The sequence below is a fragment of the Monodon monoceros genome, unplaced genomic scaffold (genome assembly GCF_005190385.1).
Source record: "Monodon monoceros isolate NGI ecotype Baffin Bay Population unplaced genomic scaffold, NGI_Narwhal_1 Super_Scaffold_16, whole genome shotgun sequence".
Lineage (NCBI taxonomy): Eukaryota > Metazoa > Chordata > Mammalia > Artiodactyla > Monodontidae > Monodon > Monodon monoceros.
The window spans coordinates 56,695,208-56,719,209 of NW_021703772.1; the positions used below are offsets into that span (position 1 = coordinate 56,695,208).

Here is a 24,002-nt window from a genome sequence, read left to right on the forward strand (position 1 = left end):
CACGGGTTCGTGCCCCGGTCCGGGAGGGTCCCACATGCCGCGGAGCAGCTGGGCCCGTGGGCCATGGCCACTGAGCCTGCGCGTCCAGAGCCTGTTGCTCCGCAGCGGGAGAGGCCACATCGGTGAGAGGCCCGTGTACCGCAAAAAAATAAATAAATAAAATAAAATAAACAATACATAAATAAATGAATTTGTGCTAGAAATACACACATGATAAAGCAAAACCCATAGCCCCCAGAAATACATACTTGATTCTCATTTAATTATCTTTAAGGTACCTATTATTTTTTTTTATTTTTTTTTTTTGTGGTATGCGGGCCTCTCACTGTTGCGGCCTCTCCTGTTGTGGAGCACAGGCTCCGGACGCACAGGCTCAGTGGCCATGGCCCACGGGCCCAGCCGCTCCGTGGCATGTGGTATCTTCCCGGACCGGGGCACGAACCCGTGTCCCCTGCATCGACAGGCGGACTCTCAACCACTGCGCCACCAGGGAAGCCCCAGGTACCTATATTTTTAAGCTTTATCAACCAATATAACAAAAACATCAATATTCTTTACTACAAATCCATTACAATTTTTAGAGAAATGACTACTGGCCAACAAATTCACATATGTATATACCTAGGTTTCTTAAAGACTCCATTTTACCTGCAGTATTCTCTATAGTATCAAGTTGGGTGATAAGTCATTCTGGTGGCAAATGATCTATCTATTCCATTCAATTCAGGGTATTTCACAGTATGAAAGTGCTATGACCTAATAAACAAGTCTAATTCTAAAGTCCATCTCTTGATGATCTAATCTAAAAGGACAAGAGAAGGGCCATAAAAAGAGATGCCCTCTGTTGTCGGGGTTTTTTTTTTAATTCTTCATTCTTAATGTACAACATGACTCCTCTGGCATATGAATGTAGGTGAAGACATAATTTGTAGGATAACAGGCACTAATATTACATGCTGCTTCAGTACTGTCATATTTCCAATCCATCAAGTAGATTAATGCTATAATAACTGTACACAAAACTATCATTTGTGCACTAATGAAGTCAAACCCAGTTTATCCTTAGGCAACTAGATTCCAAAAGCTCATAGATGTCATCTCTTCCGCTTCCAAAGACTATTTAGACAGTCTAAAGGAATAAGAAACGCATGCAACCTATCTCCAAATTTGGATGTCGTTCTGCCAAAGGTGTAAATGCAAATACGACTAATATAACAAAATGCTCAAAGAACATTTGACAGCTCTTAAACATGGGCAAGTTACTGCAAGACACACAGAGAAAGGAAGGAAATAAATTTACTGTTTGACATAAATACTATACTGATGATCTCAGTGATATCAACATAGACACTAAGTTCAACACCTGTCAAGTTTTAGGCAGTTATGATATGAAGCCTTCATTTAAAGTAGATTTTTAAGATGTTCAGAGTTAAAATATGATGACATGTGACTTTATCAAAGCTAGAATTTTAAGAGCTATATATTAGATTCAACAATTCAACCTGCAAACTATAGTACAATTCAAAGATGTATAAGCAGGCCATGACTCTTCACACAATAAGAATTTAAAATCATTCTCAGACTTCCCTGGTGGTGCAGTGATTAAGAATCCACCTGCCAATGCAGGGAACATGGGTTCGAGCCCTGGTCCGGGAAGATCCCACATGCCGCGGAGCAACTAAGCCCGTGCTCCACAACTACTGAGCCTGCGCTCTAGAGCTCGCGAGCCACAACAACTGAGCCCACATGACACAACTACTGAAGCCCACGCACCTAAAGTCCGTGCTCTGCAACAAAGAGAAGCCAACTCCGTGAGAAGCCCGAGCAACGCATCGAAGAGTAGCCCCCACTGGCTGCAACTAGAGAAAGATTGCGCACAGCAACGGACACCCAACTCAGCCAAAAATAAATAAATAAATTTATTAAAAAAAAAAAAACATTCTCCCATCACCTCAACAGTTGGAGATCAATGTTCATGTCAGAAAGTGGCTCATGTATCGTACAACCCAGGGAATATACCCAATATTTCATAATAACTATAAATGGAATATAACCTTTAAAAATTGTGAATCACTATATTGTACACTCATAACTTATACAATATTGTACATCAACTATACTTCAATTTTTAAAAATTTTAAAGAAAGTGGCTCATGTTAGAGAATGGAGAGGTGTAGTGCCACGCTGTCATTTCCATAAACTTAAAATAGTTCCAATATTTAAAATACTGACAGGTAGTATTTTGTAACACAGTGGTAAGGCTACTCTCTGTCTTAGTCCACTTGGGCTACTATAACAAAATACCACAGATTGGGTGGCTTATAAACAACAGAAATTTGTTTCTCACAGTTCTGGAAGCTCAAAGTCCAACATCAGGGTGCCAGCATGGTTGGGTTCTGGTAGGAGACCTCTTCCAGGACACTGACTGCGACTTCTTGCTGGGTCCTCACATGGTGGAAGGGGCTAGGGAGCTCTCTGGGATCTCTTGGCACTAAGTCCAATCATGAGGGTTCTGCCCTCATTACCCAATCACCTCCCAACGGTCCCCACCTTCTAATACCATCACCTTGGGATTAGGGTTTCAATGCATAAATTTGGAGGGGACACAAACATTCAGATCACAGGAGCCACTTAAAATATATACTGCAAGGAAGTGCAGATAGAAAGATTAAAGTATACCTTAGGGCTTCCCTGGTGGTGCAGTGGTTAGGAATCTGCCTGCCAATGCAGGGGACATGGGTTCGTGCCCTGGTCCAGAAAGATCCCACATGCCGCGGAGCAGCTGGGCCCATGAGCCATGGCCGCTGAGCCTGCGCGTCTGGAGCCTGTGCTCCGCAATGGGAGAGGCCGCAACAGTGAGAGGCCCGCGTACCGCAAAAAAAAAAAAAAAAAAAAAGAACACCTCAGATTGAAATAAGGGTCCTGAAGCAAGGAGCAGACATTCTAAGACAGACTAGAGAAGTGTAAGACAAAAATACAAAGGGATTGCCAAACTTTGGAAGAAGATTCACACTAGAACCATTCCCTTGGCTACAAGTTATCACCAGTCCTTAAAAACTTGTTGATTGACATCAGAATCCACTGCATATTCTTTATTGCTTGTTGCATATAAGTACGTGTAGTAAACTGTACATAGCTCTCATTTTAGAAAGTAAATTAAGCCACATTCTACAAATCCGTTTTATCAGTCATTCAATAAATATTCACAGAACACACACACACACACACACACACACACACACACACACACACACACACACACACACACACCCTGAATATAATGTGCCAGGTACCATTCTAAGCACTAGGGATAAAATTATAAAGAAAATCAAGTAACTGCCTTTAAGGCACTTAGACTTTAGTGGTACCATATGGCCCATCTCCCTATCTGTTATCTTTATAATGTTTCAAGTTTAAAACTCTGACGAATACTGGAGCCTATCTGAAAATAACAATAAAGATCATCTGATACACCCATAACAAGGCTTAATTCTGTCTACATGTTACACAGAGCTAAGAAAAAAAATTACATAAAACAGTGCACAATCTCCAGAATGCCAAATGAGTGCCAATTTACTGAGCCCATGGCAGACAAATCATCAACCCCACAAATCCCTCATCAATATCTCCAACCACCTATTCATTTGTAACAACGTGGTAAACAAAGGACTAAAATGATTCAAAGTGAGGGCACATGAATGAATGATACATCAGAATTAATATCCAAGGCAAATTCAGGAGGCAGAAGAAGGAAAGCAAAACAGATTGAAAATTCAGGAAAACTTGTAAAGGGCAGAACTTCTCTCTTACAACCAAAGCTGGTGCCCAAATGAAACTAGAGAATAATGAGAATCTACCTCTTTCTGGTCAAAAACTACCTAGACTGCTACTGAGGCAGATGATAATGGTGGGGGGCGGAGGGCATGGTGACAGCAGTTAAGAGTCCCTTAAGACCCTTATAGCTAGTATCTAGAATATATAAAAAACTTACAACTCAATAACAAAGATGACAAATAACTCAATCCTTTCAATGGGCATAGGATATGAATAGATACTTCTCCAAAGGAGATACATGAATGGCCAAATAAGCACATGAAAAGATACTCAGTATCATGAGTCGTTAGAGAAATGCAAATCAAAACCACAATGAGATGCCACCACCTCACACCCACTAGAATGGCTTTAATCAACAAGACAGACAATAACAAATGTTCAGAGGATGTACAGCATTTGGAACTCTCACACATTGCTGGTGGGAATATAAAATGTTTGGAGGTTTCTCAAAATGTTAAACACAGAATTGCCATTATGACTCAGCAATTCCACTCCTAGGTATTCACCCAGGAGAAATGGAAAAACATGTCCACACAAAGATTTGTACAAGAATGTTCACAGCAGTGTTATTCACAGTAAACAAAAGGTGGAAACAACCTAAATGACCATCAACTGATGAGTCGATAAACTAAACGTGGTATATCCATACCATAGAATACTATTCGGCAATAAAAAAAGAGCCAAGCATTAATACCTGTTACAACATAGATGAACTTCAAAAGCATTATTCCCAGTGAAAAAAGCCAGTCACTAAAGAAAACACATTGTATGATTCCATTTATATGAAATGTTCAGAATAGGCAAATCTACAGAAACAGAAAGTAGGTTAGTGGTTGATTCAGGCTGGGATGGGAATGGGAATGACTGTAACAGGCAAGAAATTTCTTTTGGGGGTGATGAAAATGTTTCTTCTACAACTGGATTGTGGTAATAACCACAACTCTGCAAATATATTTTAAAAATTAATTGTACACTTTAAAAGGGTATATAAATTATACCTCAGTAAAACTGAAATAGATTTTAAAAGACTTATTGCATTTATTGTGCACTTAAATGCCTGACATAGTAACTACCTCACAACAACTTTATGAGGTAGACACTACTATTATTATCCCTATTTTACAATAAGAAAATTAAGGAACAACCATAAGTAATTTGCCAAAGTCACAGTGACTAATAAGTGACAAGAGCCAGGGTTTGAACCCAGGTAGTCTGACTCCAGATTCAATGAACACAGAACTGTATTAGCTAACTTCTTACAAAGCCCACAAATAAACGTTCTTAGGTAATAATTATAATAATTAATTAATTATAATTAAAGAAATTACAATCATCCTACAACAATGGTTCTCAACCATTAATGTATATGAATCCGCTAAGGAACTCTGTAAAATTGCATATTTCCACCAAACCCTAAACTCAGATATTCTGATACTGTAGAAACGAGGGCCAAGAATCCAAACTTGCCACATACACTCCCAGTAAATCTGATGCAGATGGTCTGCGACCACCATCACAAAAAAAAAAAAGTACTGTCCACAGGACATGGAGTACACTTCAAATAAGATTAAGTTCTTTTCACCCCTTTTATTCATTTGCCTCATAGAATGTGGCAGTAAGGATCTATGTAGATTAATTTTATTCAAGAAGATTTTTACCCATCTTACTCTACTTAAGTATTTGTGGATATGGCTTAAAGCCATGTTTTAAAACATGCTTTAGTAACATGTTGCAATTTAATAGTGTTCCAGAATAAGCTTTTAAGACTAATGAACTGAGGCTGCACTTGCTTTGGAACCAAAAAGTGGTTAAATGATAGTTTTTCCATTAGATGTAATCAATAAGGAAAGTAAAATTAAGTTAGTAGTTTTGAGACTTGAACGTGAGCCATCTGAACCTATCTATGTGACACTAGAGATCAATTTCAAAATGGTATTCAAGGATCAATTTCATAAAACTGACAAACTTCTGGAGGTTAACAAGGGTGAAGAAAACAAATTCACAGCATCAGCAAGCCAATAACTCAGGCTAAAATGAATACAAGTTAAACTGAAAACCTTCCATTCTTAGTAAGGATTCATGTGTCATCCTCTCAAATGGTTATATTTAGACTTCACCCCATTATAAAAAAGATCCACCATTTTTCATTAATTTCCAATAAACAGCAGGCCAACTCCGGGTGACTATGAACAGATATGAACCTTGTAGCTAGTACTCAAAATTTGAATTCTCTTTTTAAAAATGGTAATCTGTAATTCATAAAAGAGGAAACACTGACACTGTGTCTGAACTTTTCTCAGAAATAGAGATGCATATGAGATCGATAGCAGAACTATGCAAAAACAGCTGGTTAAGATTAAAAGTGCAGTATCTGGCCAAAAAACAGAGAGAAGACAAACAGTCCCACACAAGTATCAGACCTCAACATTGTTAACAGTGTTAACCTTCAAGATTTAATGGTTCTCTAAATCTAATCCTAGAAAATGGAAAATAAATGTCCCTCCAACTAAGAAACAACCCTCTCCACTACTCTAAACCAATTACAATCACTGTAACAATAGTACCTATTATTTTAAGTGTCTGCCCTTTTCTAGTACGTGACATATACTCACTCTCTCATATCAAGCTAGGTAACCAAAGAACTCTCTATTCCTCCTCCCTCACTCCTCTCAGCTAGCCATGAAACAGATGACTCCCTACAGAGGATTTGATCTGTTGTTATACCTGCAGAAGTCTTGGCAGAATTGCCAGATTCCCCAAGAACAACAAAAAAAAAAAAAAGGAAAAAACAAACAAGAAATAAGATAACATAGACTAACCATCACAGAATCCCTTCATGAACAGAAGCACAGGGATAGAAAATCCTCAGAGAGGCTGAAAAAAATATATTAAAGCACTTAACTAAACAACCATAGGTTATTAAACTTGGAAAATGTACCAGGGACTATGATAAATGGACAAAGATGAATATAAAACTGCCATTGCTCTCTAAGATCTAATTTTGTTGAGCGGGTGGGGGGGCATAGAGCAGAGGGAGTGAGAAGAGGTGACTGAGATGCACATAACCATTTACAATACAATAAATGAATACAGGTGGTGTAGGGAAAAAACATAAGTCTTGAAGTGAGACATGCCTGGGTTCCCCTCCCAACTCTACAACTTATTGCCTAAGTGACCTTAGCCAAGTTGCATAACCTCTTCTTGCCTCATTTACTTCATCTGTAAAAACGGGAAATATCATCTACCTTGTAAGGTTCTTGGAAGAATAAAATTAGATAAACTACGTAAATGCCATATACAGTCTCTAAGCTCACAGAATGTACTCAGTAACAGTTATTAATATAAGCATCAGACCAGAGAGATGTATAAAGCACTACAGGAATCCTCTTGAAGAAATAACAATCAGCTTGAGGAAGACAGGAAAGAATTCACGAGAGGAGACGAAATATGAACTGGGTAAAAAAAATAATCACAAGTGCGCTAGACAGAAGGTGAGGGGCAGGGAGAGGAGTTGAGATGTTCACTAAATATCTAACACCCCTAATTCAGTTTGAGAGAAGGGAGGTAAAAGGCTCAGTAAATTAGCATTTCTATTACAGGATACACCACTTTGTATTTGTTTCAATGGATCTGACCAACACAAGAATATAAGTTCACCAAAGGCAACAACTGTTACTCATTTTTGTACCCCAGCACTTAGCAGAGCACCTAATGCAAATTAGATACTCAACCTAAAAATATATTCTGTGGAAAATACAAGCAGGTCTTTTGCTATCTAAAGCCTAAAAGATATCTGACAGCAAAAAATTGCTCTAAGTCTGGAAATAAAACCATCTAACCAAATTAGGAAAGATAACATCTCAGGTTAAGCCATGAAGAAACTTCTCTGGTTTATAAAAGTTCTTAGAGATAAAAATATATAATCAATGTATATGTATAACTGATTCACTTTGTTATAAAGCAGAAACTAACACACCATTGTAAAGCAATTATACCCCAATAAAGATGCTAAAAAATTTATATATATATATAATCAGTACAAAAACATAGCTAAGTGTACAAGCATAATGAAATGCTTTTTATGGTTTCTATTTTGCTAATGCAGTTACAGTTAATGGGAATTGCCATGACAAAATGATTGTTTTTATGAAAAGAACCTTCTTTATTACTAACCAATCAAATTTCATTTTTATTACTGATGTAGGAAAGTTCAAAACCATGATTCATTTATAGAGCGTACAAAAATAAGAAGTGTTCAAGAATAGAGTACAGGATCATTTACAAAGCAATAAAAAATTAAAATGTGCATTTCTCTTACTGGCAAGGCAGAAACTTCTACACATAAATGTCTGTGGCTGGATTTGCTGAATATTATAACTTCTGTCTTTGAACAAAAAATGAGAAGCCTGAATTTAATATCTCATCTTCATGTGATATCTTCAGCCCATGTGAAAACTGCTTATCAAGAAATATCAAAAATGTTTGAAAAATGTTAAGAAGTTTGATGTTTTCTTTCAATTTTCACTCATATATGAAAGGCTTGAGCTAACATTAATAACTCAGAAGTCTTCACAAAGGGGCTTCCCTGGTGGCGCAGTGGTTGAGAGTCCACCTGCCGATGCAGGGGACACGGGTTCGTGCCCCGGTCGGGGAAGATCCCACATGCTGCGTAGCGGCTGGGCCCGTGAGCCATGGGCGCTGAACCTGCGCGTCCGGAGCCTGTGCTCTGGAATGGGAGAGGCCACAACAGTGAGAGGCCTGCGTACCGCCAAAAAAAAAAAAAAAGTCTTCACAGAAGAAAGACTGACAAATTTTATGGGGCATACATCACCAAAATCTTTTAAGTTAAAAATGAAAAATCATGTAATTTCAGAGTACAGAATGTTAATGAAGCACACAAGAAAATCAAAACTCACATTATGCTTAATATGGACTATTATACGAGATCAAAAACAAGCTTTCCAAGTGATCTTAACAGCATACCAAAGTTTTCTAAAAGGAAATAAACATTGTCTTTAAGAATTTGGTTTTCAACCTGTTCATATGATAAAAGAAAATAGGTCACACTGCTGTCAATAAACTGTATTTTGCCTCTAATCTAAAGTATAACCTATTTTGTCTTTGTTTTGCTTCTCCATCTGCCCCTTCAATATCAACTTTACATGTGCCAAGGTGATAAGCACTACGGTATGAGTCTATTCATACAACTAACACAAATGAAAAAAGATTCTCTGAAATGTAATGGCCACTTCAATAACTTCTCAATAATTCCTCCGTGCCTCCCTCAATACTGGAGAATCCTCAGAATGTGGACTACAAATAACTAACAAAATATCTTTATTTTCAAGAGCAAAAGAATTGAACGCATTGTATTTTTTCAAATATCTGTTGCAATTATTAGATATTAGATATACAGATGTAAGAGCCTTGACTATCATTTTCTTCACTCTTAATAAATCTTGTGAGCAATAGCATCACTTCTATCTTACAAAGGACCTTTAACCCATAGTTTCCACTTTGGGCCTCTAAGACGCTTCTGAGATGCTTTCAAAGTCCAAATTTCCCAGTATTCATGTGGAAGAAAGATGGAATAAAAAGCACTTTATTATTGATATAAAAACAAAATTTTTTAAACATGCCTATATTGATTATACTTACTTTCAAAATGCTTACATATTGGTGCCATGGAACCTATAAAGCTACTTTCCTAGATCATACCATAAATTAATGCAACTGCGAGAATGAAATTAATAATAAATTTAAATAATTAAGCACCTGCATGCCCACAATGAGATAAATGAAATATTCCAAGTCTTCTTTTTCATCCTTTACATAGTTAACAGAGCTTCTAAATAAAGAACAGAACAGATATTGTCCTGATTTCAAAAGATTAATAATCATAGTATGATGAAATTAACTAATATGCTTAAACTATATCAACACATTAGTGAAGTAATAAGATCATTCAGAAACAATGGTATAGAAATTAATAAAAATAAAGACACTTTGGATATTTTGCTGACCAAAATGGTAAAGGGATACCAGTACAAAGGTAACATCCTCAGAGGCACGTAGGGAACAAAAGCAGTAACAAACTACCACATACTGAACATACCATGTACTACCCTAGGTGATTAGAATACATTATAAAATATACTATCCCCTTTTCACAAATAAGGAAACTGTGGCCTAGAAAGCTCTGCCCAAGATCATAAAACAGAAAGCAGAACTGAGCTTAGAATTCAGTTGTCTCACTCCAGTGGCCTTGTTCCTAACCTTTATACTCTATTACCTAACAGAGTTTCAATTTCCTCATCCATAAAACAAGAAAAATGCCTAACATGATCAAATTGTTAATACTAGCAACTATGTATCAATATATCATCTAGCACAGTGGGTCAAAAATGGACGCTTAGGGGCTTCCCTGGTGGCGGCGCAGTGGTTGAGAGTCCGCCTGCCGATGCAGGGGGCACAGATTCGTGCCCCAGTCTAGGAGGATCCCACATGCCGCAGAGCGTCTGGGCCCGTGAGCCATGGCCGCTGGGCCTGCGCGTCCGGAGCCTGTGCTCCGCAACTGGAGAGGCCACAGCAGTGAGAGGCCTGCGTACCGCAGAAAAGGAAAAAAAAAAGGACTCTTACTCTTATCATCAACCAGATACTTAGCAGCTAAGTTTTTAAGGCTAAAAACTTTTGGCAATGCTAACAAACAAATCACCACTGAAAAAGTCTCAGAGTATTTATACCTATGACCTATACTGAAGATCCAATTATATAATGAAGATAAATATGGCTGGAACTTATCAAAGGTATAATCTTGAAACAAATATCTTAGAATAATTTATTACAGGAGTAATTTTAATAAAAGTAACTGTTTACAGATGTTTTATATTATTGAAATAAATTATGTATTCTATTTATAGGTAATTTTAAAAGCTTTACCAAACTTATATCTTCACACAGGAAGACAGAAGCAAAGTCCAGTAAAAGAGAAAAACTGATAGGTAAATGAGCTAAAAATAATACTAATGAACACTTATTGAGTGCTTACTATGTCCCAGACACAATGCCAAGCATTTTCTATCCTTTGTCATCTATTCCTTAAATAATCTATAATTATCTTTACCACTTTGCAAATAAGAAACCTGAGGCTTAAAAAGGCAAGTAATTTGCCCAAGGTCACACATTTAGCAAGTAGCTGAATAAGAACCCAGGTCTGACTCTCACTTCCAAGTCCACAGGAAGAAAGCAAGGTGAAGGAAGTGATCAACACTGTAGGAGATTCCTGCAGTTTAGCGCTCAGCACCTCTCTAGCTTTTTGCGTGTATCTGGTGGCACTGTGGAGCCCTAAAAACTGGAGTCACTCCTGGTAAAGAGATGGGCAAGTGAGTCAGGCCTGTCCATCACAGTACTCTGTCCTTCCGGCTACAGTGACTACTCCAAATATGGTCATACAACCCAAATGGGAATACTCAATCCTTCCCCGGGATATGTGCCTACCCAACTATCTGAAAAAAATAATTTTTTTTAACCTGAAACTCAACTAATGTATTGGAAAATTTTGCCAGTTAAAAAAACAAGTTAAAATTTAAAATACATAGGCTATTACAAAAGATTTTGAAAACCGCTCAATATCCAGGACTATTTTCATCCTCTTTTTAAAGTTCTTAATCTAGCATATCATTATCTAGAGATTCAAGCTATTAATTCAAAGTCATAAGTTACCATTTATTTCCATGTCACTGAGTTAAAAGAAAAATTCAAAATTCTCTCCCACTTTAAGAAATTTATCCAAAGAAACTACTCAGATACACAAATATGTATTTGTAAGCACTGTTTACAAAGTCATATACACCTGTGATGGTTTTGAGGTGCATGAAACTGGCTAGACTGAACTACATCTGCCAGAATACCCTTTCTACTGTTTATTAGGGTGAGCTACAAGGGGCATCCTCCAGCAGGTGTTGGGAAGACAGAAGGGAGGCAACAGCCATTTTGTAGCAAACACCTCCCAGTTATTCAAATACTAATCTAGGCGTTGCTGTGAAGGGATTTTGCTGATATAATTAAAGTCCAGGATCAGCTGACCTTGTGTTAATCAAAAGGGAGATTATCCTGGGTGGGCCCAACTTACCAACAGAGGACCTAAGTCCTCCCTGAGCTCGGGCCCTGCAAGCAGCACCTGCGGCACGTGCTCCCTCCTCTTCCTGGACCCCCTTCAGGGCTGTCTGCCTTTGGACTTAGCATTTGCTTGGCCAACCCCACAACAACAGCATAAGTCAGTTCCACGTGCGTACGTGCATGAGGTGTGTGTGTGTGTGTGTGTGTGTGTGTGTGTATACAGAGCTAGAAGTAGCGCTAGAGCTCCTACCACTTCTGCTTCTCAGGCCGAATTAATACAACACCCAAATACCCATCATAATAAGACTAGATAAGCTAATTACGATTTCTTCATTACCGTGAAATACTAATACAACCATTTAACAATGATGATATATATGTCAGTCCATTCATAGACATGGAAGGAGATCTCGATATGCTACATGACTAAACAGATTACAAAAAAGTAATCATATTATATATTATTTATGTTCATTTTTTTTATTTGTAGGGAGAGTAAATGAGGTAGCTTTGTTCACCAAAGTTTTAATGATGAGGATGAGATTTTAAATTTATGATTTTAGGTGATTTTTACTTTGTATTCTTTTGGATCGTTTTCATTTTCTACAGTAGTAATTTATCATTTTTATTATGAGAAAAAAAGAAAAAAAACAATAAACCTTTCTTATTACACAGGAAAAAAATGTCAGGTAGACTTACAGGCTAAAATGTGCTCGGAGTCTTAAAGGACAGACAGGAGTTATCCAAGCAAAGTGGACAGTTCAGGGAAAAGGCAACATTTGCCAAAAATGGACACTACTAAGAGTTTATTTAGCTACTAATAGTTTAGAAAGGCAAGAGTTCAAGGAAAGGGGTGATGAGAGATGAGGCTGGAGAGACAGATTTGGAATAACTCACGGAGGCTCTTGTATGCCTCACTCCAGTCTACTGACAGTGGGGAACCAATGAGGTGTTAAAACAAGAGGAGTTAAATCTGCATTTTAGGAAAATAAAAATAAAACAACACAAACAGACAAAAACCCACAGAGGCTTTGCAGTGTAGAGGCTGTACTAGAAAGAGAACAGACTGAAAGCAGGAAAACCTATTCAGACACTACTACAGTAATCCAAGCAAGAAATAACAAAGCTGTAAACTAAGGTAATAATATAGCAGTGGAGATGGAGAGAATAGCTACTGAGTCATAATAAGGAGTAAGAACTGAGAACACTTGGTGAGGGATACACTAGTGGTAAAGAGACAGAAGGTTCATTTAAATGGGGGAGTTCAGAGAAGGCTTTCAAAAAGATGTCCTTATGAATGAGGTTCTCAAGGAAGGCACTTCATGAATAGCACAGATAGATGTAAGATGTCGTTAAATGTTTCCAAAAGAAATACCAGAAGAATAATAAGCAAAGTGTTAAACACATTAAAAAACAGAGCTCTCAACTACAAAAACAGATTCACATTTACTTATTAAGTTATAACGGGACTATGTAGATATATATCCCTAATCTCTTGAGGTTGATCTCTTCCAAGAAAACCGTTATTACTGCCAGAAGCAGACTGCTGTGATTAGTTGTTAGATTTGAGTCACACTTACAAGTCAAATACAAGGTTTCATATAAATTATTGGTATAGCCACCCTTTTTTTGCTGTTGCCAAAATATAATCTTTCAAATTTTTAAAATTAGAACCATTTAAATTCAAAAGTAAAATATTCTCACTCCACCAACATCCTATCCTTATTACCCTGACATTACTAGTTAAAATTAGTTGAATATTCTTCTACATTTTTCTTTGCTTACATATACATGTTTATACAGGGTTCATTTATTTAACAACAGTGGGTTCATACTATATACATATATACACATACACTATTCTATAACTTGTTTTTACTTAAGATAATCAGAGTTTTCAAGCCAATACATTTAACAGATATACCTCTTCATTTTTAGTATCTGTAATAATGTGGGCATGCCATAACTTAGGACATTTCTGGGTTTTTGCTATTACAAATAATACTACAATTATTACTGTTGTATATTTCTTTAAATACTGGTCCTTCTATTTCTATCAGATAAATCTCATTAAGAAGAATTTCTGGGTCAAGTAACAGCATTTAAATAAATATTGCTATGTTAAGTTCCCAAAAGGCAGTGATTTCTTACAGACTCACCAATACTTTGAGGGTCCAACTGAGTGGAAATTAGTGGAGAGCACCTTTTCATACCTTCACTGCTGATTTGCATTTCCCCTTTTGTGAACTGCCTGTTCCTGTCCTTTATCTTTGATTCTGTTGGACTGTCTTTTTCTTAATTTGTAGAAACTTATGTCTCTTATTGTACAAAGCTTTTTAAATTTATGTGCAATAAAATCCATAATTTTTTTCTTCCATGAACTCTGAATTCTGTGTCTTGCTTGGGCCTCCTACGCTATATCTCCTATATTTTTTCCTAATTATTTTATTACAATTTGGTTTTTGTTCTTATTTTACACTTAAATCTTTAATTCACCTGGAATTTATTCTAGCAATGTTATGACTTAGGAGTTGTCCCAACACCATTTATTGAATTATCCATCTATAAACGCCTCCTCCTAGAGTGACCACTCCAAAAAGCTAAGATGACAGACTGATAAAATTCCTAGAAATTCTTAAATTTCACTAATGGAAGCAAAGTTCCAAACTTATTAAAAGCTTACTAAAAGATATTCATCATTTTTTCTTTAAAAGAAATCACACATTAGGGAATACAGTATACTAATATCAGCATACATTGAAATATTTTAACATAGCGGCAATCTAAATTAAATTAATGATCTAATTTTTTTAAACATAAATGGTATAAATAGAAATAATCGTTGTTTGAAATCTCAAGATTATTCATTGATTCAGGTCACGAATATTTACTGAGCACCAACTGACAGGTCCTCAAGATACTAGAGACAAGGACTTTCCTGGTGGTGCAGTGGTTAAGAATCCACCTGCCAATGCAGGGGACAGGGGCTCTAGCCCTGGTCCGGGAAGATGCCACATGCTGCGGAGCAACGAAGCCCGTGCGCCACAACTACTGAGCCTGCGCTCTAGAGCCCACGAGCCACAACTACTGAGCCCACGTACCACAACTACTGAAGCTCACATGCCTAGAGCCCGTGCTCTGCAACAAGAGAAGCCACTGCAATGAGAAGCCTGCGCACCGCTACAAAGAGTAGGCCCTGCTCACCGCAACTAGAGAGAAGCCCTCACGCAGCAATGAAGACCCAAGGCAGCCAAAAATAAATAAACAAATTTTAAAAAGAAAAAAGGATACTAGAGACAAAGTAAGTATTATCCCAGCTTTCATGAAGCTTGCAATCTAGTGGGAGCTTCCCTCTCTTTTAGAAAACAGTCTTTAAGTGAAAAAAGGAAAAAAAGAAGTGTATGTTCACACAAATGCAATGAAAAACATTTTGGCAAATTCTGTAACACATTCAGTACTTTCCATTTCAAAAATACTACCTTATTGTAAATGTACCTATTTATCCTCGTGACTGAATATTTACCATACTCACCGTGAGAATACTGCTAGGCTGTTTAAGATTAACTCCATTTAAAGATTAACTATGACCCATCAACCTACACCTACAATAGTCTCCTCACTTTCTCAACAATATGTAATTTCTTTCACTACAGTAAATAAGAACCTCGATAACAGAAATGCATTATAAATCTATTTACATCAGGCATGTTCAGTCCGTCAAGTCAAAGGTGTTTCAAAAAATTCATGTAGACTTAAAAATGTGTCAATGAATCCTAGAGACGTAGCAAATGATAATACTGTGCTGCTCGGAGAGGAAACTTCGGTGGCCACTCAAATGACAATGGCGACTCACTAGTGACAATCACGTTAAACTTCAGGTCCCACACCGAGGTTGCCCCCATACTTAATCACTGAAGCCTTCGGAAGCCATGCCCCTGTGGCCACGCCCCTACCTTAATTCCAACCCACGGCGTTCTCCACGCACCCCAACACGTCCAGACCCAGTGGGCAGCTGGACAAAGCAGTGCCCAGGAAAGACAGATGGAACTCCCAGTCCTACCGGCTGACCTTGGCCAAATTTCTCCCCCTCCGTTTTCTCATCTATAAGATGCGGCTGGTAGTCAGTGCCCACCTCCATCCCCAGGCCTGGGTTCAGCGTCTAATGCTGCAAGGCTGGAGGAAACCTGCAGTCCTAGAGCCCACAATGCTCCCCACGACTGCCCCACGCCGGTCCCCGCCTCCGTCCGGGTCCGCGGCCACGCACGCTACCTGCAATCTGCGAGACGAAGGCTTCTGCCACTAGAGACATGTCGGCTGGGCGGCCCTGCGTCCGCGGTTCCTACTCCCCGGGAACCTCAGCGAACTCCTGCGCACCCCGGCGATTCCTGGCACCTAACAGACCTGGCACCGGCTGAGGATCGGACTAGCAAAGCCCATCCCCGCGGCGGCCGTGCCTGCTCGTGCGGCTAAGACCCTAAGGTTACCTCCAGGCCAGGCCAGGAACTTCCGGCGCAGCTGACAGCGGCGAGCAAGCACTTCCGTCGGCCCCGCCTCTGACTCCTCCCGGCGGTGCTGTTCCGGGCTCAAGGCCGCTGGGGGCCGCCGGTGGGCGGGGGGAGGGGAGGGAGAGGGGAGAAGGGTGTTTGATTCCCGACTCCAGCCTACCCGGAAGGCGGGGGTACCCCAGAGGTTTTCAGTTTCCTTTCTAAGCGAGGATTTTGTAAGCAAGTAACTTTTTTTTAAAGTCGTTTCAAACAACAAGCATTTGTTTGCTCTTAATTGTATAGGTTGGTGATTTTTTTAATTCTATTTTTTATATAAGTTTTAAAGGTTAAACTCTATTTACAGTTATTACGAAATATTGGCTATATTCCCCGTGTTGTATTGATACAGTACATCCCTGTAGCTAATCTTACACCCCGTAGTTTGTACCTCCCACTCCGCCACCCCTGTATTGCCTCTACCCCCCGCCACTGGTAACCATTAATTTGTTCTCTATATCCGTGAGTCTGTTTCCTTTTTGTTATATTCACAAATACAATATTTGTTGTATTTTTTAGATTCCACAAATAAGGGATATCATCAAGACAAGTAACAGTTTTAAGTGTCCACTGGATACTAGGCACCTAAAAAATATGTACAGTATTCTATTTCATGTCATCCTCTAGATGACCAATAAGATGATGTTATTGCCATTTTACAGATAAAGAAACAGGCTTAGGGATTTTAAACTGCCTGCGCAGGGAGTCCACTCAAGCCCAGATTCAAACCCACATTAATTTCCTCTGTTCAACTATACTGTTAGGTTGATTAGTCCATGGACAGATGTTAGTGTCTATTTCTTTATTCAAACATGCTTGCCAGAGAGAAGGCGGCTTGAGCAGCACCTAAGCTAAAAGTTTGCCCTTCATCTCTGTACACCTGAAATGAAGCTCATCTTGGAGAATAAAATACTCTAGTCACACACTTCAGTTCATCCCTTTCAGGGGTAAGAGGGGCAGGAAGTGGAGACACCTAAATCCCATAGGTGACTTTTTACCCCTTAACCTAATAACTTTTTAAATTATACATAAACAATTCAAGAAAACTCAGACTATATTACAGATTTAGAGGAATGAAATATTACAAGTGAAACAGACTTCAGAGATCATCTGGAGGGCCAAAGCCCCTCTTTCACTGATGATAAACAGGTTCAGAGTGATGAGGTGACTCATTTTAAATCACACAGTAATTGGAAATCCAAGCCATAGCAATTAGGCAAGAAAAGGAAATAATAGAAATTCAGTTTGGAAATGAAGAAGAAAAACTGTCACTATTTGCAGATGCTATGATATTAAATGTAGAAAACCCTAAAGGCCACCAAAAACACTTTAAACTAATAAATGAATTCAGTGAAGTTTCAGGATACAAAATAAATACATAGAAATCTGTTGTTTCCATACAGTAACAACAAAATGTCATAAAGAAAAATTAAGAAAACAATCCCATTTACAATTCCATCAGAAATAATAAAATAGGGACTTCCCTGGTGGCGCAGTGGTTAAGAATCGGCCTGCCAATGCAAGAGACACAGGTTCGAGCCCTGGACCAGGAAGATCCCACATGCCGTGGAGCAACTAAGCCCACATGCCACAGCTACTGAAGCCCACTCATCTAGAGCCCATGCTCCACAACAAGAGAAGCCACCGCAATGAGAAGCGCACGCACCACAACGAAGAGTAGCCCCCACTCGCCGCAACTAGAGAAAGCCCGTGCGCAGCAATGAAGACCCAACGCAGCCAAAAATAAATAAATAAATAAACTTATAAAAAATAATAATAATAATTGATTTTAAAAAATTGAAGAAGACACAAATAAATGGAAAATATTCTGTGCTATGGATTGGAAGAATTAATATTTTTAAAATGTCCATAATGCCCAAAGCAATATACAGATTCCATGCAATCCCTATAAAAATTCCAATGGCATTTTTCACAGAAATAGAACAAACAATTCTAAAATTTGTATGGAACCACAAAAAACTCCAAATAGCGAAAGTAATATTGAGAAAGAAAAACAAAGCTGGAGGCATCATGCTTCCTGGTTTCAAACTATTTATATTATAAAGCAGTAGTAATCTAAAGAGAATGGTATTAGCATAAAAACAGGCACATGGATTAATAAAACAGAATAGAAAGCTCAGAAATAAACCAATGTATATGTCAGTTAATTTATGACAAAGGAGCCAAGGATATACAGTGGGGGAAGGACAATCTCTTCAATAAATGATACTGGGAAAACTGGACAGCTGCATGCAAAGGATAAAACTGGACCGCTACCTTACACCATACACCAAAATTAACTCAAAATGGATTAAAGACTTGAATATAAGACCTAAAACCATAAATCTCCTAGAAGAAAACATGGGCAGTAAGCAACTTGACATCGATCTTGGTGATGATTTTTTTGGATTTGATACCAAAAGCAAAGGCAACAAAAGTGAAAATAGGCCTTCCCTGGTGGCGCAGTGGTTGAGAGTCCGCCTGCTGATGCAGGGGACACGGGTTCGTGCCCCGGTCCGGGAAGATCCCACATGCCGCGAAGCGGCTGGGCCCATGAGCCATGGCCGCTGAGCGTGCGCGTCCGGAGCCTGTGCTCCGCAACGGGAGAGGCCACAACAGTGAGAGGCCTCCGTACCGCAGAAAGAAAAAAAAAAGTGAAAATAAACAAGTGAGACTACATCAAACTAAGAAGCTCTGCACAGCAAAGGAAACAATCAACAAAATGAAAAGGCAACCTACTGAATGGGATAAAATATTTGCAAATCATATAGCTGTTAAGGGGTTAATATCTATAATACATAAAGAGCTCATACAACTCAGTATTTTTTAAAATATTATTTTAAAATGGGCAGAGGGAATTCCCTGGCTGTCCAGTATTTAGGGCTCTGTGCTTTCACTGCTCAGGGCCCGGGCTCAATCCCTGGTCAGGGAACTAAGATCCCACAAGCTGTGCAGTGCAGCCAAAATAAAGTAAAATAGAAATGGTCAGACAACTTGAAAAACTTCTTTTTTCCAAAGAAGACATACAGATGGCCAACATGAAAAGATGTTCAACATCACAAATCATCAGGGAAATGCAATTCGAAATCACAGTGAGATACACCTCACACCTGTTGGAACAGCTATCATCAAAAAGTCAAGAAATAACACTGTTGGTGAGGATTTGAAGAAAAGGGAAGCTTGTGCACTGTAGATGAGAATGTAAGTTGGTGTAGCCACTATGGAAAACAGTATAAAGTTTCCTCAAAATAATTAAAAATAGAACTACCATACAAACCAACAATTCCAATCCTGAGTGTTCATTTGAAGAAAGCAAAACGCTAACTCGAAAAGATATATGCACCCCCATGTTCACAGCATTATTTACAATAGCCAAGATTTGGAAGCAACCTAAGTGTCCATCAACAGATGAATGGATAAAGAAGATGTGGTATTCGTTTATACATGCAATGGGGTATTATTCAGCCATACAAAATAATGAAATCTTGCCATTTGCAACAACATGGATGGACCTTGAGGGCATTATGCTAACTGAAATAAGTCAGAGAAAGACAAATAACATATGATCTCATTTATAAGTGAAATCTAAAAAAAAGAAAGAAAGAAAAGTAAAGAAAAAAAGCTTATAGATACAGAGAACAGATTGGTGGTTGCCAGAGGCGGGGTGTAAGTATTGGGTGAAATGGCTGAAGGGAGTCAAAAGGTACAAACTTCCAGTTATAAAATAAGTCAAGGAGATATAATGTACATCATGGTGACCATAGCTAACAATAATGTATTGCATATTTTAAAATTGCTAAATCTTAAAAGTTCACATCACAAGAAAAAATAGAATAAATATTAAAAGTTCTCATCACAAGAAAAAACCTCTGTAACTATGTATAGTGACAGACTGTTAACTAGACTTATTGTGGTGATCATTTTGCAACTGTACATACAAACATGGAATCATTTAGCTGTACATCTGAAACTCATATAATGTTGTATGTCAATCATACCTCAATAAAAAAAGAATCACACAGTACATTTAAAAGTCAGATAGCTTACTAAGTTTCTGCAAAGAAACCTGATGTTCCAAAAATTATTGCCCATGACATTAAGAAAGCAATGTCTCCTTTCTTTATGCTTCCATAGGTCTCTAAAACTGTGTGACAGTTTATTGTTCATATTTCTGCCTCCTTAACTAGTGCAGTAGTTTCATAACAGATAACCACAAACTGAGTGGCTAAAAACAGTAGAAATTTATTCTCTCAAAAATGCGGAAGCTAGAAGTCTGAAACCAAGGTGTCAACAGAGCCATGCTTTCTCTCCAAGCTGCAGGGAAGAATTCTTAGGGAATTCCTCTTCGTAGCTTTCGGGGGTTGCCAGCAATTTGTCCTTGGCCTTCTTTGGCTTATAGACACATCACTCAAACCTCTGCCTCCGTCATCACACGGTGTTCTCCCTCTGTGTCTATGTGGGCACATTTCCCTCTTCTTATAAGGCACCAGTCATTGGCTTAGGGCCCACCCTAATCCAGTATGACCTCATCTTAAACTGGTTTCATCTGCAAAGACCCTATTTACAACTAAGGTCACATTCACAGGTACCAGGGTTTAGAAATGTGTACATATCTTATTGGGGGTGGGGGGTAGGGAACGCAGTTCTACCCACTGTACTAGATAATAAATTTTTAAGGATAAGGCATCAATATTTGTATCACCCTCTACAACTAGGAAACTTGTTAAACTAAATTTAAATTTACCAAAATCTCACGGAGACATAAACATAGTAGTGTTTAAGAAGCAGCATCGAGCTTCCCTGGTGGCGCAGTGGTTGAGAGTCTGCCTGCTGATGCAGGGGACACGGGTTCGTGCCCCGGTCTGGGAAGATCCCACATGCTGCGGAGCGGCTGGGCCCGTGAGCCATGGCCGCTGAGCCTGCGCGTCCGGAGCCTGTTCTCCGCAACGGGAAAGGCCGCAACAGTGAGAGGCCTGCGTACCGGGAAAAAAAAAAAAAAAGCAGCATCTTCTCTCTGGCTGAGATTAAGAGTTGCCAAGAGGCAGAGATAATAGGTTTTTTCTTGTGCTGAAGGACTTAATACTGATAGTAAAGTGTATGCATGCTATGCCCAGTTTCCTCCTCATCCCATAGATGACGTTGACCAAGGGAAATGAACTGTTCCGGGTACTTTGGTGCCAACTGAAAGAAAAACTTTCAGTTCCTGTCTGTTCTCTCACAACAAGGAATTATATATAACTTTTAAAAGTGAAGAATAGCCATCATCTGTTCAAGTTCTATTACCAAGTTTAGTTTGTCACCTTTAAAAAGCTGAAGATAGAATGTTTTGACTGCTTTTTGATACAAGCAGGTTTTTTAAAAAGATTTCTCCATATCATAGACCCTGTGTGGGAACCTGAACCAAAGCCCTGAGAAAATGCTGAGGATTTGGACTGGCAAAAACAAAACAAGTCCAAAGGGCAGAGGTGAGCCCCAAAATGGAAGAGAATGGCAAGAGCCAGGGACTGGGCACACATGTAAGAGAAACAGAACAAGATTAGAAGAAAAGGAGAATTCACCCTTGATATTTCAGTTGAGCGTCTATGACTTGATGCGTGGTACATGGATGAGCTGGGCTGGCTGAAAGGTACTGTGTTGGGACTGACACCAATCCTGTTCTAGCAAGCTTTTGAGAAAAAAACAAAGATCTGCTAGGGGAAACTATCTACGCTCAACTCTTTCTTCATTGTAGCCAGGGAAACAGAATCATTGGCACCATATGGATTCACTTTTTCTCCCTGACTGATGGTTCTTTGCTTCCCACACAGGCTAATTTGTGCTGGAAAGAATCTATAAATGTGGGAGGTCTTTATTACTAAAAATTAAATCCAATAAAATGCAGATGTCCTGACGGTGCCCACAAACAAGCTGTCTTTGTAATAAATAGCCAACTGGAGAAAATATATTTATGCATCTGTATTAGAACAACTGGCAGATTTAAAACTGAAGATCTGTTTAAGATCACCACAGTTAGGGAACATACAAGAAAACAAGCCACTGGAATTTCTAAGAATGAGGTCATAAAACAAAAGTGCTAGGGAATTCATATGTTACTAAAAGGATAATCACACAATTATTTAATATAAAATATTAATGCATGACGCTAACAGCCTTACTGTTTGCCCTAACAAAATCACTTTTCTTGCAAAACTGTTCTGTCAATGTCATTTTCAAGTCTTAATCTGGATTTTATATTACCATGTTAAATTAAAAATATATAGTGATCATGATGAATATATGCTTTATTAAGCTTAAAGTACTAAGGCATTTTATCTTCATTTAGTTTTTCTGTAGCAGAATGTTAATATTTTAAATGTAAATATTTTCTTTTTTCAAAAATGCCTGCAAGAGAAAATTTGAGGCTGAGATTTCTTCAAAATTATACAATTTACTTAACAATGATATAATAAATTCAGATCTTTTTTATCAAATTAGTTCCCCCCCAACTCCCATCAACAGAATTAACTATGATTAATTCAATCAATCCAAATAGAGTGTTAATATAGTTTAAAACACTAAGGTAACCATGTTATGCACCAGAGCTTTTCTGTTCACCTGTTAACAGTTTTTACTTCTTTAAAAACAATGGAACTGTAGGCAACTATAAGCAATCTAATATATTACAGAGATTTTTTTTTTAAAGGGTACAGAAATGTGACAGCCGTTGGTTCTTATCTCTCTCAACCCCTCTTTCCCGCATTTTGTTTAATTCCTAGGAAATCATGGTCAATCCAGGACTATTAGGTTCTTACCTCTTTCTCACTTTCTGATCCCACCCTCCTGCATTTTAGGTTAGCACACCCTCATATGAACTGCAAGTCTATTGGCCTACACTTTGGGAACTATCTACATTATCGATTCTAGTGGGCCTAGATTCGTCAAACATTAACTGGTTATCAAAAGAAGTGAAAATGCTTAATTTCCAAAATATTCTGCAGAATATGTATGTCACCTCATTTTCACAGCTTTACATTATTATTGGGAGCTGAGTCTCTTAACCGTATCTACTGAGGGTGCTCTTCACTGGTGATGGATAAATGTCTTATCTACAGTTACAGGAACTGAATGAGTTAGGACTTCTCTGGTTGCAAGTTATAAAAACACAATTAAACCTAACAGAAGAAAGTTTAAGTTTTTTTGCCTCATAGTGGCAGAAAAGACACGAGAGTAATTCCCAGAACTGAATGAAGAGCTCTAGGAACCAGGACCTTAGTGCTTCAGCTCTCTGTCTCACCACCTCTCATCTCTGTTCAGCTTTTTTTATTTTTTTTTTATTGAAGACACACCTTCTCCCAGATGGCAGGAAAAGTAGCTGCCAGCAGCACCGACTTAACATCTTCCTAGTTGGGCAACCCCAACTTCCTTAAATCAATCCCAGGGCAGAATGATAATTGCTTGGATGTTCTCACCTCTGGATTCATATTTTGTCCAAGTGAATGGGTTCAGTGATCAACCAGGCCAGGGAGAAAT

At 38.5% G+C, this 24,002-nt stretch overlaps 1 protein-coding gene across 1 annotated transcript in view; it reads right to left on the bottom strand.

Moving 5' to 3' along the window:
* Positions 1 to 16,478, bottom strand: part of MTX2 (metaxin 2) — a 64,215-nt gene extending 47,737 nt beyond the window's left edge. The window contains exon 1 of the mRNA XM_029225824.1: positions 16,222 to 16,478. Coding sequence (XP_029081657.1) covers positions 16,222 to 16,261 — 40 coding nt within the window. The 5' untranslated portion in view covers positions 16,262 to 16,478. The remainder of the gene's footprint in view (positions 1 to 16,221) is intronic.
* Between the last annotated feature and the right edge of the window lie 7,524 nt (positions 16,479 to 24,002).